At 34.4% G+C, this 18,296-nt stretch overlaps 8 protein-coding genes across 8 annotated transcripts; 3 read left to right on the top strand and 5 right to left on the bottom strand. All coding sequences in view use genetic code 12, as the record gives it.

Moving 5' to 3' along the window:
* Positions 1–1,526: 1,526 nt before the first annotated feature.
* DAL9 (Dal9p) lies at positions 1,527–3,153 on the top strand (the record flags this gene model as incomplete). Its single annotated transcript, XM_064882888.1, has 1 exon — positions 1,527–3,153. The coding sequence occupies exon 1, from the start codon at positions 1,570–1,572 to the stop codon at positions 3,151–3,153; it is 1,584 nt and encodes a 527-aa protein (XP_064738084.1). The 5' UTR covers positions 1,527–1,569.
* Positions 3,154–3,197: 44 nt separating this feature from the next.
* On the bottom strand, positions 3,198–5,026 carry RJT21DRAFT_44312 (POT family-domain-containing protein). The gene has a single exon (XM_064884580.1). It carries the CDS (start codon positions 4,999–5,001, stop codon positions 3,268–3,270), a length of 1,734 nt encoding a protein of 577 aa, XP_064738083.1. The 5' UTR covers positions 5,002–5,026; the 3' UTR covers positions 3,198–3,267.
* Positions 5,027–5,817: 791 nt separating this feature from the next.
* PTR22 (Ptr22p) lies at positions 5,818–7,584 on the bottom strand (the record flags this gene model as incomplete). Its single annotated transcript, XM_064885453.1, has 1 exon — positions 5,818–7,584. The coding sequence occupies one exon, from the start codon at positions 7,582–7,584 to the stop codon at positions 5,818–5,820; it is 1,767 nt and encodes a 588-aa protein (XP_064738082.1).
* Positions 7,585–9,354: 1,770 nt separating this feature from the next.
* Positions 9,355–10,592, bottom strand: MEU1 (S-methyl-5-thioadenosine phosphorylase). The gene has a single exon (XM_064884581.1). It carries the CDS (start codon positions 10,414–10,416, stop codon positions 9,418–9,420), a length of 999 nt encoding a protein of 332 aa, XP_064738081.1. The 5' UTR covers positions 10,417–10,592; the 3' UTR covers positions 9,355–9,417.
* On the top strand, positions 10,592–11,925 carry RJT21DRAFT_44324 (uncharacterized protein). Its single transcript, XM_064884582.1, has one exon. The coding sequence runs from the start codon at positions 10,768–10,770 to the stop codon at positions 11,848–11,850; it is 1,083 nt and encodes a 360-aa protein (XP_064738080.1). The 5' UTR covers positions 10,592–10,767; the 3' UTR covers positions 11,851–11,925.
* RJT21DRAFT_121396 (diacylglycerol O-acyltransferase) lies at positions 11,924–14,235 on the bottom strand. Its single transcript, XM_064882087.1, has 2 exons — positions 13,814–14,235; positions 11,924–13,663 (listed from the first exon to the last, which is right to left on the bottom strand). The coding sequence occupies exons 1-2, from the start codon at positions 13,900–13,902 to the stop codon at positions 12,001–12,003; spliced, it is 1,752 nt and encodes a 583-aa protein (XP_064738079.1). The 5' UTR covers positions 13,903–14,235; the 3' UTR covers positions 11,924–12,000.
* A 728-nt stretch (positions 14,236–14,963) lies between these two features.
* ORC3 (origin recognition complex subunit 3) lies at positions 14,964–17,274 on the top strand (the record flags this gene model as incomplete). The annotated part of the gene is made up of 1 exon (XM_064882086.1): positions 14,964–17,274. The coding sequence occupies exon 1, from the start codon at positions 14,993–14,995 to the stop codon at positions 17,270–17,272; it is 2,280 nt and encodes a 759-aa protein (XP_064738078.1). The 5' UTR covers positions 14,964–14,992.
* On the bottom strand, positions 17,275–18,243 carry RJT21DRAFT_121392 (uncharacterized protein). Its single transcript, XM_064882085.1, has one exon. It carries the CDS (start codon positions 17,827–17,829, stop codon positions 17,338–17,340), a length of 492 nt encoding a protein of 163 aa, XP_064738077.1. The 5' UTR covers positions 17,830–18,243; the 3' UTR covers positions 17,275–17,337.
* Between the last annotated feature and the right edge of the window lie 53 nt (positions 18,244–18,296).

Raw genomic sequence — 18,296 nt, 5'->3', positions numbered from 1 at the left:
AATAACGTTATCAAGAATAATAGAACCTAAAGCTTTAACTGATAATCTACCGATTAAGTTAAAGGTATATTACGGTTCCACTTGTTTGGTAGACATGGGATAACACAAAAATAGTTGAAACGTTAGAAATTTATCTTTGATAATCAATATTTACCCTATCCAAAAACACTAGAAGACAATAGGTGATATTAGCTAACTTTCGTCGATCATTGGGTTCAACGCCATGACGAACTCAAGAGTTTTGAGGTATGGTAATATAAGGTTATCGTTACTGGACATATAGTGATGGAAACTACTTGTGGTTGTTTTAGCTTTGCTTGACATAATAACAAATATTGAAACAACAAATGCGGATATATAGCTATATTTAGAGTAAATAATTTGGTGGCTACTTTTTTGTTTTAAACTCCTCGGAGTTAACTCTACTACAAGTATCTGTTGACTCCAATAAATGAATCACCTGAGCATGCACAAACTTCTTGATCTGAATATAATTATATTACTATTGAAAATTTAAGTTATTAGAAGTATTTTTGATCTACAATCTATCAATATAATTATAATTGTTAATCTTCTGATTAGATAGCAGATCTGTAAACGGAACAATAGCCGAACTATTAATAAGGAGGTGGTGAATGTTAATTAATCCTTGACCGATTATTCATGTGTACTTATTCAAATTAAACCCGGTATCCGGAACCGGCAATTCATTCCTTCCATCACTATCTTATCGGCCCAAGTTTGATAACGCTTATATATAATTGCGAGGGAAGCTATTTTTTTCAGCCGAATTAGTAAATTTGCGCCGAGAAAAAGCCGCCCCGCGAAAATTCACTTAAACTTCTAACCCTTTGGAGGCTCAAAGTTGGAATGATAGATGTTATCGGTTATTTCCAAGCGATTAAAGGTTTGCTGCAGCAGTATACACCTTCCCAAATCTCGTTTTAACTTCTGATGACTCTGATTTGGATAACGGCAAGAGTCAAAGAGACTTATTACTGCAAATCTTGATCTACTGATAAGATTGGACTCCTTCTTGATATCCGGTAGGTTCTTGTATTTTCCGTGGACATAACCGATTTAACCTCGTGAAGAACTTAAAGTTAGAGTTAACTGTGGTTTAACTAACTATAGAAGTGTGGAATTTCTATACTAAAATTGCAAATTTAGCGGGACTACTGAACTGATCCACACTATCTGTAAAATCAGGCGTTACAATAAGTCATAAATAATTTAGGCATTAATTTGAACTTTAAACATACTATTGTTCTCATTTTAATTAGACATTGATAGGGGTGAGGCTATCACACACTTGATAAGGAACGGAAAAAATGTCACAAATTTCAATTTGTGCATGTTCTTAATTTAATTGTATTATCTTTGCTCTCTTGCTGGATAAATTAGCTCAAAGTAAGATCTGTATTGTTATGAAAAATCTTGATTCAAGTATAAATATCAACATAAAATCGTTGATTTTGAATATCGGTACTTCTATAAAATTCACTAGTGCAATAGACCGCAATAGACCGCAATAGACCGATATTTTTGCAGCTTATATAATTAGACGCAATGCTGGAAAAGAAAGAAAAATTTATTGAGACATTAGAACCAGTCTTGTCCTTCACTGAAGAGGACTTAAAGGATACCAATAATGTTCTCACTACTATTTTATCACCTCTGGGGAAAGAAGTGAAAATCACATCGGATGTTGATGTGGCTATGAAATATGCCATAGCAAATGCTGGTAAGGATATTGCTTTGGACCCTGAAGTTGACAGAAGGTTACTTCGTAAAATTGATATGTTCCTTATGCCTATTTTATGTTTACTTTATTGTTTACAATTCATGGATAAATTAACAAACTCTTATGCTGCTATCTTAGGTTTAAGAACCGATTTAAATATGGTTGGTGATATGTACGCATGGACTGGTTCTGCATTCTATATCGGTTACTTATTCTTCGAGCCCTTTTCAGCTAGATTTTTACAAAAATTCCCAGTTGCTAAAACAGCTGCTATTTTCATTGTCTTATGGGGGATTGTTTTATGTCTTCACGCTGTACCTAACTATGCTGGATTTATTGCGTTACGTACCATATTAGGCGCTCTTGAAAGTTCTGTTACTGTTGCTCTTGTTATCATTACTGGTTCCTTCTATAAAAGAGAAGAAGTATTTTTAAGGACAGCACTTTGGTTCTCCAGTAATGGTCTCGGTACTATCATTGGTAGTGGTATCATTTCTTATAATGTTTACAGAGATCAAGATAAATTTTCAATTCCAGCTTGGAAAGTTATTTTCATTATTACTGGATGTTTAACCAGTGCTTTGGGTATTGGTTTCTTCTTCCATGTCCCAGATGTTCCAACCCAAGCTTGGTTTTTGAATGAATCAGAAAGAATTTTGGTCGTGGAACGTATCAGAGGAAACCAACAAGGTTTCGGAAACAAACATTTCAAATGGAATCAGTTTAAGGAAGCACTTCTTGATGTCAAGACCTGGTTAATCTTCATGTTTGCTTTAGCTTCCGATATTCCAAATGGTGGTATTACTAACTTTGGTTCTATTTTATTGAATGAAGATTTAGGGTATTCTACTGCTCAATCTTTATTAATGCAAATGCCTCAAGGTGCAGTTGAATTTGTGGGGTGCAGTTTATTCGCTTATTGTGCAAGATTTGTTAAATCAAGAATGCTAATTGCTGTAATTGGTACTGTTATTACAGTTATGGCAGAATGTATGTTAGCTTTTAGTTCAAATAAAAAAGCTCAATATGCTGGTTTAACTTTATATGCTCTTGGTCCAATTGGTTTTATTTGTTTATTGTCTGTCATTTCCAGTAATGTTGCTGGACACACAAAGAAAGTAACAGTCAATGCTATATACTTAATTGGTTACTGTGTTGGTAACTTAATTGGACCTCAGACTTTCTTAGCACTGGAATCTCCAACTTATCAGACTGCTAAAATTACAATTGTTGCTTTTGGTTGTGTTTCACTTCTCTGTTTGATTTTAATCTGGTATTGCTATTGGAGAGAAAATGTTAAAAGAGATAAATTACCTTCAGAAGTGACTGCAAAATTCGCTGAAATCGAAAATCATGAATTTGCAGATTTAACTGATAAGGAAAATCCGCTCTTCAGATACGCTTTATAATGCTTACTGGTTAAGTCTTTATTTAGAATTACGTTAATAAAAGTGTTTCTTATTAAACTATACTATTACAAATTATTTTTTGTCTAATTCTCTGAATAACTTTAAAAAAATACTCTAAGCAAGACTGATAATGGATCTAGTTAAGGAAGCAATTGGTTTAAGTCCAGTTGATGCTTCATATTCATCATCAGATGCATATTCCAATCTATTAAGCTCTTCTTCCTTTTCATTGAAACCTCTGTATATAATCCAGAATAAAATACCAGCAATGAAGCATGCCACAGCAATTCCAGTATAAGTCCAAACCATTTTAGGATCAGTAGAAACTGAAGATAAAGCAATACCTAAAGCTGAACCAAATGCGTTGGTTACCAAGAAAAGGGAAGTTATAAAAGCCTTCATGGTTACTGGAGCCTTAGTATAAGCATATTCCAAACCAGTAATAGAAGCAAAAATTTCCGACATAGCAATCAAGAAATAAGCTGGAACCTGGATAGCAACATGAATATGATTCGGAACAGTCTTAAATTCAGGGGCACAAGCCTTTGGATGGTCATAACATGGACCTGCTTGGTAAATGAAATGTTGAGTAACAGCTGCATAGACCATAGCTACACTTGCAAACATGAATCCCCAAAAGATTTTCGTGATTGCCTTAAATGGAGTGAATTTTCTAATAAAAGGGTAGACAAATCTTTCACAGATTGGAATGAAAATAATAATAGACAAAGAGTTTATTGCCTGTAAAATATCATTTGGCAAACCGTGTAATTCCATTTGACCAGCTTGAGAAATAAAGTTATTAACCATTTGCCCATAACATAACCAGTAAATTGGATAAAATACAAATACCTTACATGCATAGAAAGCTCTTCTAACTTCTTCGACAAATTTATCATTCCATGGGTATCCTTTCTCTGGATTAAGGGATGGCTTAGCAGCATCCAAGTTGAAACCACTCTTACATCCAATGATCACAACTCTAAAAGTCTTACTAACTACTTTTTCATTAACAGGAACCTTGACGTATTGATTTCTTCCGATGATTAAAGCAGTTAGAGCGATGAAGAAGAAACAGAATGGTAATAAGTAAGCAGCCCAAAAACCGACATGAGCTTCTAATTGAGTAGTAGCAATAACAGATAATGAACCAATATTAATCATAAGATAGAAGAACATGAAAACATTTTGAATAGTAATGTTAGGATCAACAACAACTCTCTCACCTGATTTTAATATTTTTATAGCTGGTTTGGTTTTAGGAATTTGATCAGCAATTAAAGGTGAAACATTAGATTTAACAGCACCGGTGGATAAACCAATGATGATTATTGCAGCAATAAAACCTCCCAAGGCAGTATTTCTGCTAGTGATTGCAGGAAGGGAAGTTATGAACAAGATAAAAATACCAATAATATAGGTACAACAGAAAAAAGTGATTGTTTTATATTTACCCCAATAGGTATCAGATAACCAACCACCAAAGATTGGAGTAACATAACACCAAAATTGGAAGAAGTAGGATAATGCAGTAGCACCATTCTGATTCAAACCTAAGATACCTTTTGGAGAATCTTCAGGAGTGTTCTGCATGTAGTTTTGGAATGGGGCAGATAAACCATAATAAGAGAATCTTTCAGCCAATTCAACAATAGCAACTAACCAACATCTGATTGGAATGTTTCCTGAGATATGTCTTAAAGACTTTAATTCTTCAATGGTTGGTTCACCACCTTCAGGAGTTTCGTGACTATCTACATTACTAGTTGGGAGTTCTTTTTGGTCACTATCGCTACCCAGATGAACTACAGCCGTAGATAATTTTTCGGAGTTTTTACTTTCTGACATTTTGCCTTAATGCGTAAAAGCTTTTAGAGGTTTTCTACAATAATGGGTATAAATATAGCTATATATATATGTAACAAGAAAGACTACTCAAGAACAAAGTCTAAGAAAAGTTAAACTAACCAAGAATAGCGTTTATGTAATGATGTAATTTGATTTCATAGGTTTAATTAAATATCGTTATCGTTCTCCACTCAAATTACACGAATATTTACCATACCAAGACAATTTTACAAATCCATTCACTCGAATGGCACCTTTAATGTGTTTAATTACGGCGGTGTTAAAATGTCATGCAACGAGTACGCAAAATCAGATATGTGTCTGATGACCTTTCTTGTTTAATGAAAGTCTGCCAAGAAGTGTAAAATAGCAAGGCATTCTCCCTGATGCTAATTAAGCTATTTTTCTTGACTGCGAAAAATTTTAAAAAATAAGAAAAATAAAAAAATACAAATACGGAAAAAAGACAACGGATTTTAAAATATGTTCAGCCTCATGTTAACATAGAACTGGTTGCAAAAGGTAGAAACTAAAATTGAAAATCTTTTTATAGGTGGATATGAGATAAATGTAATGCTACTGTGGGGTATACTTTCCTCTGTGTCCTGCAACATATCAAAAGGAGCAAGGTACATAATGCGACTCTTCATAGATCGAAGGATCTCCTTCGGAGTATTATAGTTGAAGTAATAAATACACTTTCATACTTTTTAAAATTAAATGAGTTTTTCTGAATAAATTAATAAGTATATTAATAAAAAAATAAGGTACTATAAAAATATGCCAAAATATAATACAAATACGTCTAGTCGTGATCTAAGCAAGACTTCTGAAAGAATGAGGTAAAGTAGTCACTGGGACTAAATCGTCTTCTTCCGTGTTTGCTTCGTCAAATTCTAATTTGTTTAATTCATCTTCCTTGGCATTGTAATGGTTGAAACAGAGCCAGAAGAGAATACCAGCAATAAAACAAGCGACAGCTAAACCAGTATATGTCCAGACTAATTTTGGATCTTCGGAAGTTGAAGATAAGGCAATACCAATAGCTGAACCGAAAGCATTTGTAAGCAAAAACATTGACATAATAAAAGATTTCATGGCTACTGGAGCTTTAGTATAAGCATATTCTAAACCAGTGATAGAAGCCAAAATTTCAGAAATAGCAATTAAGAAATAAGCTGGAGCTTGAATAGCAACGTGAACATGGTTTGGAACGTTTTGATATTGAGGAGCACAAGCTTTTGGATGGTCATAACATGGTCCAGCACTGTAAATATAATGTTGTAAGACAGCTGCGTAAACCATAGCACCAGAACCAAACATGAAACCCCAGAAAATTTTAGTAATAGCTCTGAATGGTGTGAATCTTCTAATAAATGGATAGATAATTCTTTCACAAATTGGGATAAAAATAATAATAGCAATAGAATCAATAGCTTGTAAAATATCGTTTGGTAAACCATGTAATTCCATTTGACCAGCTTGGGAGACGAAATTGTTTAACATTTGACCATAAACAACCCAATAAATTGGATAATAAACAAAAACCTTACAAGCGTAAACAGATCTTCTAACTTCTTCAACGAAGTGATCATTCCATGGAAATTCTTTTTCTGGGTGAAGAGAAGGTTTGGCAGCATCCAAGTTGAATCCGTTTTTAACACCTACAAGAGCACACTTGAAAGTTTTGTTAACAATCTTGTCACCGACAGGAACCTTAACATATTGGTTTCTACCAAGAATTAATGCAAGAACAGCAATAAAGAAGAAACAGAATGGTAATAAGTAAGCAGCCCAAAAACCGACATGAGCTTCTAATTGAGTAGTAGCAATAACAGATAATGAACCAATATTAATCATAAGATAGAAGAACATAAAAACATTTTGAATAGTGATATTTGGATCTTGAACAACCTTTTCTCCTGATTTCAAAACTCTAATAATTGGTTTGGTTTTAGGAATTTGATCAGCAATTAAAGGTGAAACATTTGATTTAACACCACCAGTAGCTAAACCAATGATTATAATAGCAGCTACGTAACCACCTAATGCTGTGGTTCTATCAGTGATTGATGGGAGGGAAGTAATGAACAAGATAAAGATACCAACAATATAGACAATACAAAAGACAAAAATAGTCTTATACTTACCCCAGTAAGTATCAGCTAACCAACCACCAAAGATTGGAGTAACATAACACCAAAATTGGAAGAAATAAGATAAAGCAGTGGCACCTTGTTGATTTAATGCTAAAACCCCCTTTGGAGAATCTTGTGGGGAATTTTGCATATAGTTTTGGAATGGAGCAGATAAACCATAATAAGAGAATCTTTCAGCTAATTCAACAATAGCAACCAACCAACATCTTAAAGGAATTTCTTCAGAGACATGTCTTAAAATGCTCATTTCAATTTCTGTTGGAGTTCTACCTTCATCTTCGTCTCTGTTATCAGAGAATTTAAGAGCCTTTTCATCAATTTCCTCAACTAATTGAGAATCTTGTGGAGAACTACTTTCTCTTTCGGAGATATGCTTCTCTAAAGAAGATTCGTAAGGAACCTTTTCAAATTCTGTAGTAGACATAATAATTTTTCAATTGTCTTAAAACCAAGAAAATTAAAAGGTAGGCAAAAATAAGCTAGAAAACAAGAAAAACAATTAAAATCTTAACATAAAAGAAGAGTTTCCGTCAAATAAATATATTTATATTCCCATATAAGTGAAAAAAAGAAACAACCAAAAGTACGAACCACCGGAAAACTTTTTGATATTTTCGTAATTGACATGATGCACAAGATCTGTGACAAGTGGGGGTTGACTACTTGTCGTAATTATCTCAAATGAATCTCTGCCAATCATTCATTAAGGGTAATTTCTCATCTTCAAGTTGAGAGATGGCCGCACTATTATGATGTAATTAAAATAGTCCCACAAACAAGAAGTTTAGTCTAACTGACCCATGTATTTCATAAACTTTGTCCATTTTGGGTGAAAGTAAATGTGTGAGCCTTACGTTCCTGTTAAGGAAAGCCGACGATGCATGAAATTATAAGGCAATTTTAATATTTTCATGTAGGATTCTTTATACAAAAGGAATAAACTTCCCAAAGTAGAATTTAGGCAGCGAACTTTTTCGATGGAACATCAATTCATTGTTGTTTCTCAACATCATATGAAGTTAAAACAAATACATACACCCCTCTATTTACATATCTCAACCTATACTCCTCATTTAGGCTTTGAGAACATCTATAATTAGTATATTAACCTTCGTAAAGTCGATATTTTGAATGAATAGTAGTCATCTGAGTGACCAGCGGCAATTGCTTTTCCTGACCTTAAAAGTTTGCGTTATGCCGTTAAAAAATAATCTCAGGCAATCGTTTTGCCGCATAGAAAATTTCTTTTTTATCATTTATGCCTTCATTTTGCGTTCCATACTAGGAAAAATCATCGGCTCTCTTGCGCTTCGTGTACACTAAAGCCTGATTCAAGGGTTGTGCCACCTCGAAGCCTGGCTGGGTGTATGCATTTCAACGGTTTTTATTCACCTTAAATGCCGTGCATGTTTACATTTGAGGTTCGAAATGATGACTGTCTAATTTCTTTTAGTTTTTTCATTGTCTGTGAACCTACTTGTTAGGTTTGTGTTGGTATGTACCCAAGAAAAATGCCCTAATAACGGCTTCCATAATAAGGCTATAGATTTGAATCGGCCCTTGTTTTTAGTCTCATGTTCTTTTCAGTCACTCACTTAGTGAAAGAGATGTTCCTGTAACGGAACATAGGTACATAGTTAATATGAGATGACTTTAGAATTTGTGATTTGACGAGGATTTGGTGAGATCTAGTACTTCTATTTGTGATCATTTATTATATGAAAATCATCTTGAAGAAGCTCCACATCAATTTTAGGTTAATTACTATGTAACTCAAAACTTTAAATCTATTACAACTTATAGGATATGACCTTATTTATATATCCGAAACTTAGAAAATTTAAATTGAACGAAGTAATAATGATTAGATAAATCCACAGTTGAATAGGCTGATAACGAAAATACGCCATTAATACATAATCGTAACCATAATATCGAACCAATAATTTCGCAAGATCTACGGGTCCGCATGGTAACGAGGATGCTTCCTTCAAAGGCCCGTTACCGAGCCCATATTCAGATTCTCAATTATGTCAAAAATATTGCACAAAAATATAAATTATTTGGCGAGGCTCCATGCATTGCAAAATGTCACTTTTGCCTTAGAGGAATCGTAATTGTACGACTGTAATTTCGAACATTCTGTATAACGGTTATTTTTTGCCAGCGTATTCTATTGAATATATAAAATCTAGAATTCTATAGAGTTATTGATAAAAACTATATAAGGATAACTATAATTAAATTTATCTATTAATTAATTAACTGGCCAGTAACCTGGTAAAAGGAAATGCATCTTTTCTAATAATTCCTTCTTAACACCATGAGTACTTGTACTGACAGAATATTTCATTGAACCTTCTAAATCGTCAGCGATACCAGTACCGTTAGCGAATTCAACAGCAACAACATCAATCAATTTTGCAGCTAATTTATGAGCATTAGCGGAATTAGCCTTTAAATTTCCAACCACGGTTTCAACTGTAACTGGTTCTTCATTTTCATTCCATGAATCATAATCAGTAGACATACAAATCATTTGATAAGCAATTTCGGCTTCTCTAGCTAATTTTGCTTCTGGTAAAACAGACATATTAATGACAGATCCACCCCAAGTTCTATATAATCTTGATTCTGCTCTAGTACTGAATTGAGGACCTTCCATACATATAACCGTTAAATCTTCACCTTTATTAGTTTTTTCTTTAGTATGGAATGTTGGAGTATGTTGTAAATCAAACCCCTCTAAGAATCCTTGAGATGGAATATTATCAGAAATAATCTTATTCAATTTAAGATCAAATGGTTCACCAAACATAGCATGAGCCACAAAACCTTTTTCAAAGAAGGTTGAAGGTCTAATACCTTTAGTTCTATCAATAATTTGTGTAGGAACTACAAAATCTCTTGGTTTAATTTCTGGTTGTAAAGAACCTACAGCTGAAAATGAAATAATAGCTTTAACTCCAATATGTTTTAAAGCAGCAATATTAGCACGAGATGGTACATCAGAAGGTAATAAATCATGATGTTGACCATGTCTAGCTAAGAAAGCCACTGGGAATCCAGATTCAGTTACAGAAATTGTAATAGGAGATGATGGGAATCCCCATGGAGTAGAAATAGTTAATCTTGCCACAGGCTTTAAATTAGGTAAATCATATAATCCTGTACCACCAATAACGGCTAATAAGACTTTACCATCATAAGTATGTGGCAATTGATTAACTGCAACGCTGTCTCTATGTAATGACATCGCTAAATATACTTCTACTACTATAACAACAGTCGTAAGGGTCAATTTGTCATTAAATCAACACCCTCTAACTTCGGCTTCCACTGATTTCTTGAAAATTTTGGGTCGTGTCCTGGGATTACACACATGGGTAGCAGTAAAATGTATGTGGCGTAAAAATACGTCTTGTCTTTTGTCTGTTTACGTAACCTGTAAACAAATCAGATTTATTACGGAGTTACATGTTACACTTAACATGCAAATAGGGCCCATCCAACCTGTAAACAGACTTCCCGGCAGAATTTTCTAGTGATCATAAACATATCCTAACTAGTAAGCAATATAAGCCATATACTTACTATATACACTATTATGTTGAGTCAAACCATACGGAACTCAGTCGGTAGGGTAACCTCCACTAGAGGATATACGGCAGCATTAATTCAATCAAGATTTGTATCATCTAAACCTCCTTCGTGTAAAGATGATTCATTATTAACTCCCCCGGGCAAACTCAGTCAGCAGAGATATGGTAAGTCTAAAGCTAAGGGGAAGAGTGCCAGTAATGTTCAGCCAGTTGAAGGAGAACTTGGGGATGTGTTGAAATCCAAAAAGAGTGCTGGTAGAAGTAAAAGTACTAAAGTGAAGTCAATAAAGAGTGCTGTTAGTGCTAATGCTAATACTAATAGTAATACTAATACTATTAATGGTACTGGCAATTCTAATCCAGCAGCTTCTTATATACCATATTCACAATTCCCTAAACCTCCAGCATCCATACTTAGTAAATCATTACAAGATTTATATACAGATATGAATCTTGAATCTCTTAATGATTCTATAACTACAGATATATCTAATAGCACAAGTAAAGATAATAGTGAAACTAAAATTAAACAATTTGAAATTCCCGATAAGTATCTTAAATCTAAAATGATTGAACAAATCACTAGAAAAGATCGACAAATTGTCGATGAAATAGATAGTCTACTTGATATGGATAATGAACTTGAAATTGCCCAATCTCAATTACGAATTATTAAATTATATTATGATCAAGATACTGAATCTTTTCAACCTATACCAGAACATCCATTCCGTAAATCATTACTGGGAATGCTTAATTTAAATCCTGCCATGGATAATATCGATGATGAATATTTATGGCAATTATTCCCAAAGAATAAATTATTTGGTTCCTTACCTTCTGATCCAGAACAAGAATTAAAGAAGAAATTGGAACAAGAAACCAAAGCGAAACAAGAACAAAATGATAAGGAATACCTTGAATGGAAGAAATCACTTGCAAACTCCAAATCAATCTATGTAAAGGCTGGATCTCGTCGGAAAGTAGATCGAAAATCAGCTAGAAAATTTAAAAAGTTGGAGAGAGAAGGTAAACTTCCAAAACCTCAGGACTTTGATGATAATGACAGCAAATATGGTTGGGATTAAAAAAGTAAAAGTAAAAGTAAAAGTAAAAGAAATAGAAATGGTAAAAGTAGGATTACGTATGGTCTTGTGTATAGTTTAATAATTAAAAGTCTTCATTACTATATAAGTCATTAATGAGAGTGTAGTTGTTTATATATATATACCTTTAACTTATTCAATAATATTTAATTGAACATCACCATATCCGTACTTGTGCTTATTCTCTTCAAACACTCGTTTCAATTCATCCACATAGAGTTTATGATAAAAGTCTAATAATTCTTGAGGGATCTTTGTTTTGATAGTTGAGTGTCTGGGTTTATCACTGTACTTAAATAAATTGGTGAATGAATCCTTTCTTAGTAATTTCTTGACACCAGCTGAATCATGAGTCTCATGTTGCTTTTGTTTTTCCTTTTCCTTTTCCTTTTGCTTTTGTTGTTCATCAAATTCAGGATGTTCAAGTTTATACTTTTCTAATGTTCCTGTAGGAATATGAATGGGTCTACCCATACAAACATTAATAGGATTTCTATAAGGTAAGAATCCGAAATCATAAATAAATACCCCTCTTGCACTAAAGAATGGGATAGTAAATTTAAAATATGTCTTTAACCATTGTTGGAATGCATATCCAAATGATCCTTTTTCTGGTATAGTAAGTTTATAAAGATCAGCTTCTCCAAATGCAAAAGTTGGAACTAATGATACATTACCTGTTTCAATAGCAAGTTTTACAAATCCTTTACGTTTATGTAATACCAATTTAATTTCTCTCTTCTTTTTTGTATCTTTATTATCTACTTGATTAGGATTAGAATCATTAAATCCAATTCCAACATTATTATGTTCACCTACCATATTATTTAATAAAGATTCTTGAGCTCCTCCTACCACAATACATACAGAATTATCTCCATTATTAATTAAACTTTTAATATTTTTAGCTGAAGCACTTGTTAATCCAAGACTTAATAAATAATCTCGATAGAATGGGATAGTAAATTGTGTAGTAATAGTTAAAGGAAATACATGACCAATTCCTGGTAATTGTCGTATACCTTTAGAAGTATCATGAAATAAAGATTTTAAGAATCTTAATGGTGGATGATAAGGTTCATTTCTAATAGCATTAGTTGCAAATAATCCCATACATCCCATAGATATTACTCCATGAGGATGATAACCAAAGATATATCTAGGTCCAGTAGATATTCGTTTAACTTTACCTGATCTTTTCTCTGATCCAGAACTTGAACTAGATGATGATAAAGATGAAGAATATGATGAAGTTGAAGATACTGAAGAAGATTTATCATTACTAGTTAAAGTCAGATTAGAATGATGAGGAGAATGATGAACCGATACTGAATTTAATGAAGTAGTTGAATCATTAAGTCTCTTTCTTAATCCCAATCTCTTAAATACTATATCTACAAATGTTCTAGACTCTTCAGAAATTAAATCTTCTTCATCATCTGACCCTAGATAATCATCTTCAACAAAAACTTCTGTAAATGTTGGTTCAAGATCTACTGACTTATGAAGTCTAATGGGGAAATAATTTACAAACCAATCCCAAAGTACTAAATTAGTCATCCAATCACGGACTCGATATACCACCTTACCATTTGTAGGAGTATGTAAATCAAATCCATACCACCAAATAAAATATGGTAAGATGATGGTGCCCCATACCACCCAACCCAATGATACAGCAAATAAGAATAAACAAATAAAGAATGGAATGCATACTGTATGCCAAATGACTCCTATGGTCTGTAATCTTTGTCTTAATGGAGTGTTCAAAGGAGCAATATGAACAAAGTGTCTTCTGTGTTTTTTGTGTTCATGCTCGTGGTCCTGGTCCTGGTCATGGACATGATCATGATGATGGTCATGTTCTTTCCCATTTTCTTTGCCATGCTTATGCTCTTGTTCGTTCTCTCTGTGTTCCGTAGTGACTTTCTCCTGAGTCTCTGACTGGGTCAGTTCTTCACTACCCCCCTTCCGGTGCCGTATGGTCTGATCTGGAGTTGGTACAGGGACAGCAATAGGGACTGGTTCTACCATACTAGACACTTGCTATATTATATTATATTATATGATATTATATTATGGTATACTGGATGATAATTCTGAAAAATGATTTACCACAAAGTTACTTAAGCGGAGGAGTAAACAGTAAGGGATCCACTGCACTGGCAGGACGTTAATTATATATAGTATTCCCCACCTTTATGAGTATAATTAGCAATAGTTAAAAAAAGGAATTATAAGGTTAGCACAAAGCCGGAGGAGGGTTATATCCCAAAGGGGAAATTAGTGCACCCACATGATCTGAAGGTAGAAGTATAAGTTTGATAAGGTGTGTAGGTGTAGTTATAATAGAAATAGTAATGTACCAAATGTATCGGTAGAAGTAGAATTACTAGTAGAGGTAGTAATGTTGTAGTAGTGGTAGATATATAGGTGGAAGTATTACTGGGAGTAGTGGTGTAGTAGTAGTGCAAGCAAGAGTAATAGCATTACTGATAGCACATGATAATTAATAGTTCTGATAAGTGAAAATTAGTACTGATACAACTGATAACACTCATACAGAGATCCTATATACTTTAAAATTCTCTAATATACTTTACGATTACTCATCAGCTGATTCTTCTTCTATTACTCTTGTCCACCTCAAACCCTAATCCTAATATCGAGGCATACTATTAAGGAAAGCTTATCTATCATACATACTCATAGATAACATATATTGTTTATCTCTTGATCGTATGATAGTGACACACACATATACAATCATTACTCAAGAACTTGTTACAATCGAATGTGTATGTCAGTGGACTGAGCTCATAATCTCGTACCCTCGCTGCCCCTCTACTGATACTGTCTGGGCAAACCAAATTGGTACGCTACATTGTACAAACGGCAACAATGTAAACAGACATATATATTGTGCTCACCGTTATGGTACATAACCACTCATTGCAACATCTAACCACAAATGTGGCCCCTCTTTAGCTTAGATTTATAGTATGTGTATAGTATAATAATATATGGGGACTGGGTCGTGTCCCGCGGCTAGGTATCACCAACTATTTCTTCACTCTCCAAACTGATGTACCAGACGTGTTTTGAGAACTAGGAGCATAAATTCATGAGTAGACCAAAGAGAAAGGCGGCTGATCGTGACGGCAATGATCTGGATTCATCAGATTATGACGCGTATGAAAATAGCTTTAATAGCTCCCATACATTGACTGACAATCACCAACAGCAGTTCTACACGATCAAGCCCAATGTCACCAAAAAGAGTCGACCTGATTTGGCTCATGTGTTCACTGAGTCACTCATGTCTATTTTAAGTCCTAGAGGAAAACGCAATGCGATTCGCAATAATCGACCGCTACTGAGCAAATCGAACTTGTTCATTAATTTATTTGACGGCAGAGAGTCTAATGATGATGTTCGAAAAAGATACGAATTGTTCGAAGAGATGTGGTCACAGCAGAATGATAAGATCAGTGATATCTTGAACAATACTAATAAGCAATTATTCATACATTTACAGCAATTCATTAATGAAACAAACAGTGTTAAGTACAACAAGTTACCAGTAGGGTTCTTGCAATTGAGTTCTAACACCGCCAACAATCTTCGGATTTTGCAGGAATTCAACAAGTTCTTAAGTTCTGAAAATGAGACACATACTGACTACGATTATAAAGTAATCAACATCTCGTCAAAGAACTGCCACAACATCAAGGCTACGTTAAAAGAACTTGTTAGACAAGTATTGAACTCTATTGAAAGCAACTATTATGATGAGAGTGAAGACATTAAGAAAGAGAATAAAGATGAAGAGGATGAAGACGGAGAGGACGAAGAAGATGAAGAAGAAGATGAAGAAGTACATCAATTTCAGGGCATAAATTTCGGGAGTAAGTTGCTCTATGATCTTGATATGGTAGAGGAATGGTATACCAAAGCGTATAAGCTGAAACGGAAATTAAAGTTTGTAATTTTAGTTCAAGATACTAATTCAGTAAGTAATCATGTGCTTAATCAGCTCATAAAGATGTTATATGCGTACCGTTCCACTTTACCCTTAAAGTTAATCCTTGGATTATCATCCAACAATATCAGTAATTGGATCAACGATAACTTCAACAATGAAGTTCGTGTCATTATCAATGGATTCAAGTTTAAATGTAATGATAATAAGATGTTGGGGTATAATATTCTTCAGGAATTATTCCTTTCACAGTCCAGTAATCTTTGGCTTAATTTTAAGACAGCCACCATTATTTTATCACGATTTGAGAATTCGAACAACTCCATTGATTCACTCCTTGCTGAGATCAAACTCTGTTATGCCATTCATTTCTATAGTCTGCCCCTTAGTTCACTAATCCGTTATGATACATCTTCTTCCTTACACATTTCTGGTTTAAGAAAGCTTCCCTCGTTCAAGCGATACATTGAAAGGAAAGTCTATGAAGATGACGATGTTTCTGAGTTGTTGAAGTCTGATAAGACGATTCAAGACTTATTAGTTGAGAAAAGAGAACAGTTTAAATTATACAAGAGTGACATTATCAGCTTGATTACTGTCATTGATAAGTTACAGAGTTTAGTCCACTTCACTGGAAGGAAAGAACAGTTTGAGCTTTATAAGTTATTGATTGGTAATAAGCTCAGTGTGGGGCTGTTTATCAGTGATTTGAGTAAATGTTACAGTGATAGTGTCAACACTAACTTCAAGAGTAACTTCTATGAGTTCAGATCGTTTATGATCTCATATGATACAGAATGTTCGTTGGTGTTGCAGTTACGAGCATCTCTCAATGAGAACCAAGCCACTGGATTTAGTCAGACACTTGCCCAGTTCTTTAATTCACTCGGTAAGATCGAGCCATTAGAAGAATTTGTATTCCATGAAGTGTTCTCAATGAATGGAGGTATCATTACTCACAATTTTCAGCCCATTAACGAAGAGAGTTATGAGAATTTGATGATTAATTTGGTACGTCCCAACTTACGTTCGTCTATTGAAGGTGGGTTAGATAACAGTTCAACATACTTGAAGAACCCCCTCTTTTATCGTCATTTACAAAACAACAGCAATAAACTACACCCAGTAATCACTCTCTTGTTTCGTGTGTACAAGGAGGCTCCAACATCTATCAATATCTATGATTTCTTCATGGCATTTAAACAGTCTTTAAATAAGAAGGATATCATTCAATTGGTCAATGAACATGCTGATAACAATGAATATATTTCGAGTCTTGACATTGAACATAATGAAGAGGATTGGAACAAATTGGCATACGCTTGGTTTGTACAAAACTGTCAGGAATTGATAATGATGGGCTTACTAAAAGAGAAGTCTAAGGGTGATCATCTTGAGAAGGTGGTATGGAAAGGTGTATAGTATAGCATTTATTGTATATAAGAAACCGAATAACCAAATTACCAATTAACTAATTAACTAATTAACTATTTAGATTCATCTAGAGAATCAGCGTCACCGTCTTCGCCGGCATAGAGTCCGCCTGTAGCAGTACTAGCAGTAGTAGTAGCATCTTCAGCTGACGCATTGGCTACAGCAGTAGAGGATGCTGAGTCTTCAGCTACGGTGTTTTTAGCTTGAACTACTGGGTCTTGAGCTACTGGGTCTTCTGCTAATGGGTCTTCTGCTAGTGAGTCAATTATTGAATCAGAATCGTCTGTAACTTCAGCTGCAGGTTCCTTTTCATAGTCATCCGCATACTTCGGATCAGTTCCTTCTTTATCAATGTCTTCTTTCCAGATAGAGTTAGTAACATAGTCAGTAGCTTTATTGTATATCTCGTGGGATTCGTATCTTCCCGAGATGGCCGTGATTCCTAACAACACAATAAAAAGGGCAAGGATCACGAGGATCATAAACCTCAGGGATCGGAATAATCTGCTGGAGATGTGGGTGCTGTTGGAGAATTTGTTGGCCATTGTGGGGTGGTAGTTGAGTTGGTGGTGGTGATAGTGGTGGAGATTGTGGTGATAGTGATGTGCTGGAAATTTATTTGTGACGCGACTGCGAGAATGTTAGCGAGGATTTGCTAAATATTGTTAGGGAGAATTACTGAGTAGTCAGTGCGAATTGACTGTATAGATCGCACTGTAAGTATACATTTACTGTGTTCACTGTATTTACTTTGCTCGTTACTCTCAGTATCACTCTCAGTATCACTAAGTAATTTTCTGACTAGTTTAGTTAGTGAGGATTACTAACAATTTACAGTAACATGATCGCTGTGCTCGGTAAGTCGCTTCCCAGTAACCAGAGCTCTGTCCACTATACAGGGTAGTACAGTGTAGTGTCTAAGAAAACAGTGAACAGAGTACTGGCTTAGCGAACAGTGTACAATACTACACAAATCACTGATAGTCTTACACGTAACTTCACTATACTTCTG

Source organism: Scheffersomyces amazonensis (genome assembly GCF_036850825.1).
Source record: "Scheffersomyces amazonensis strain UFMG-HMD-26.3 chromosome Unknown RJT21scaffold_4, whole genome shotgun sequence".
Taxonomy (NCBI): domain Eukaryota; kingdom Fungi; phylum Ascomycota; class Pichiomycetes; order Serinales; family Debaryomycetaceae; genus Scheffersomyces; species Scheffersomyces amazonensis.
Note: the sequence above shows the minus strand (reverse complement) of the source record. Positions and strands in the feature narration are given on the sequence as shown.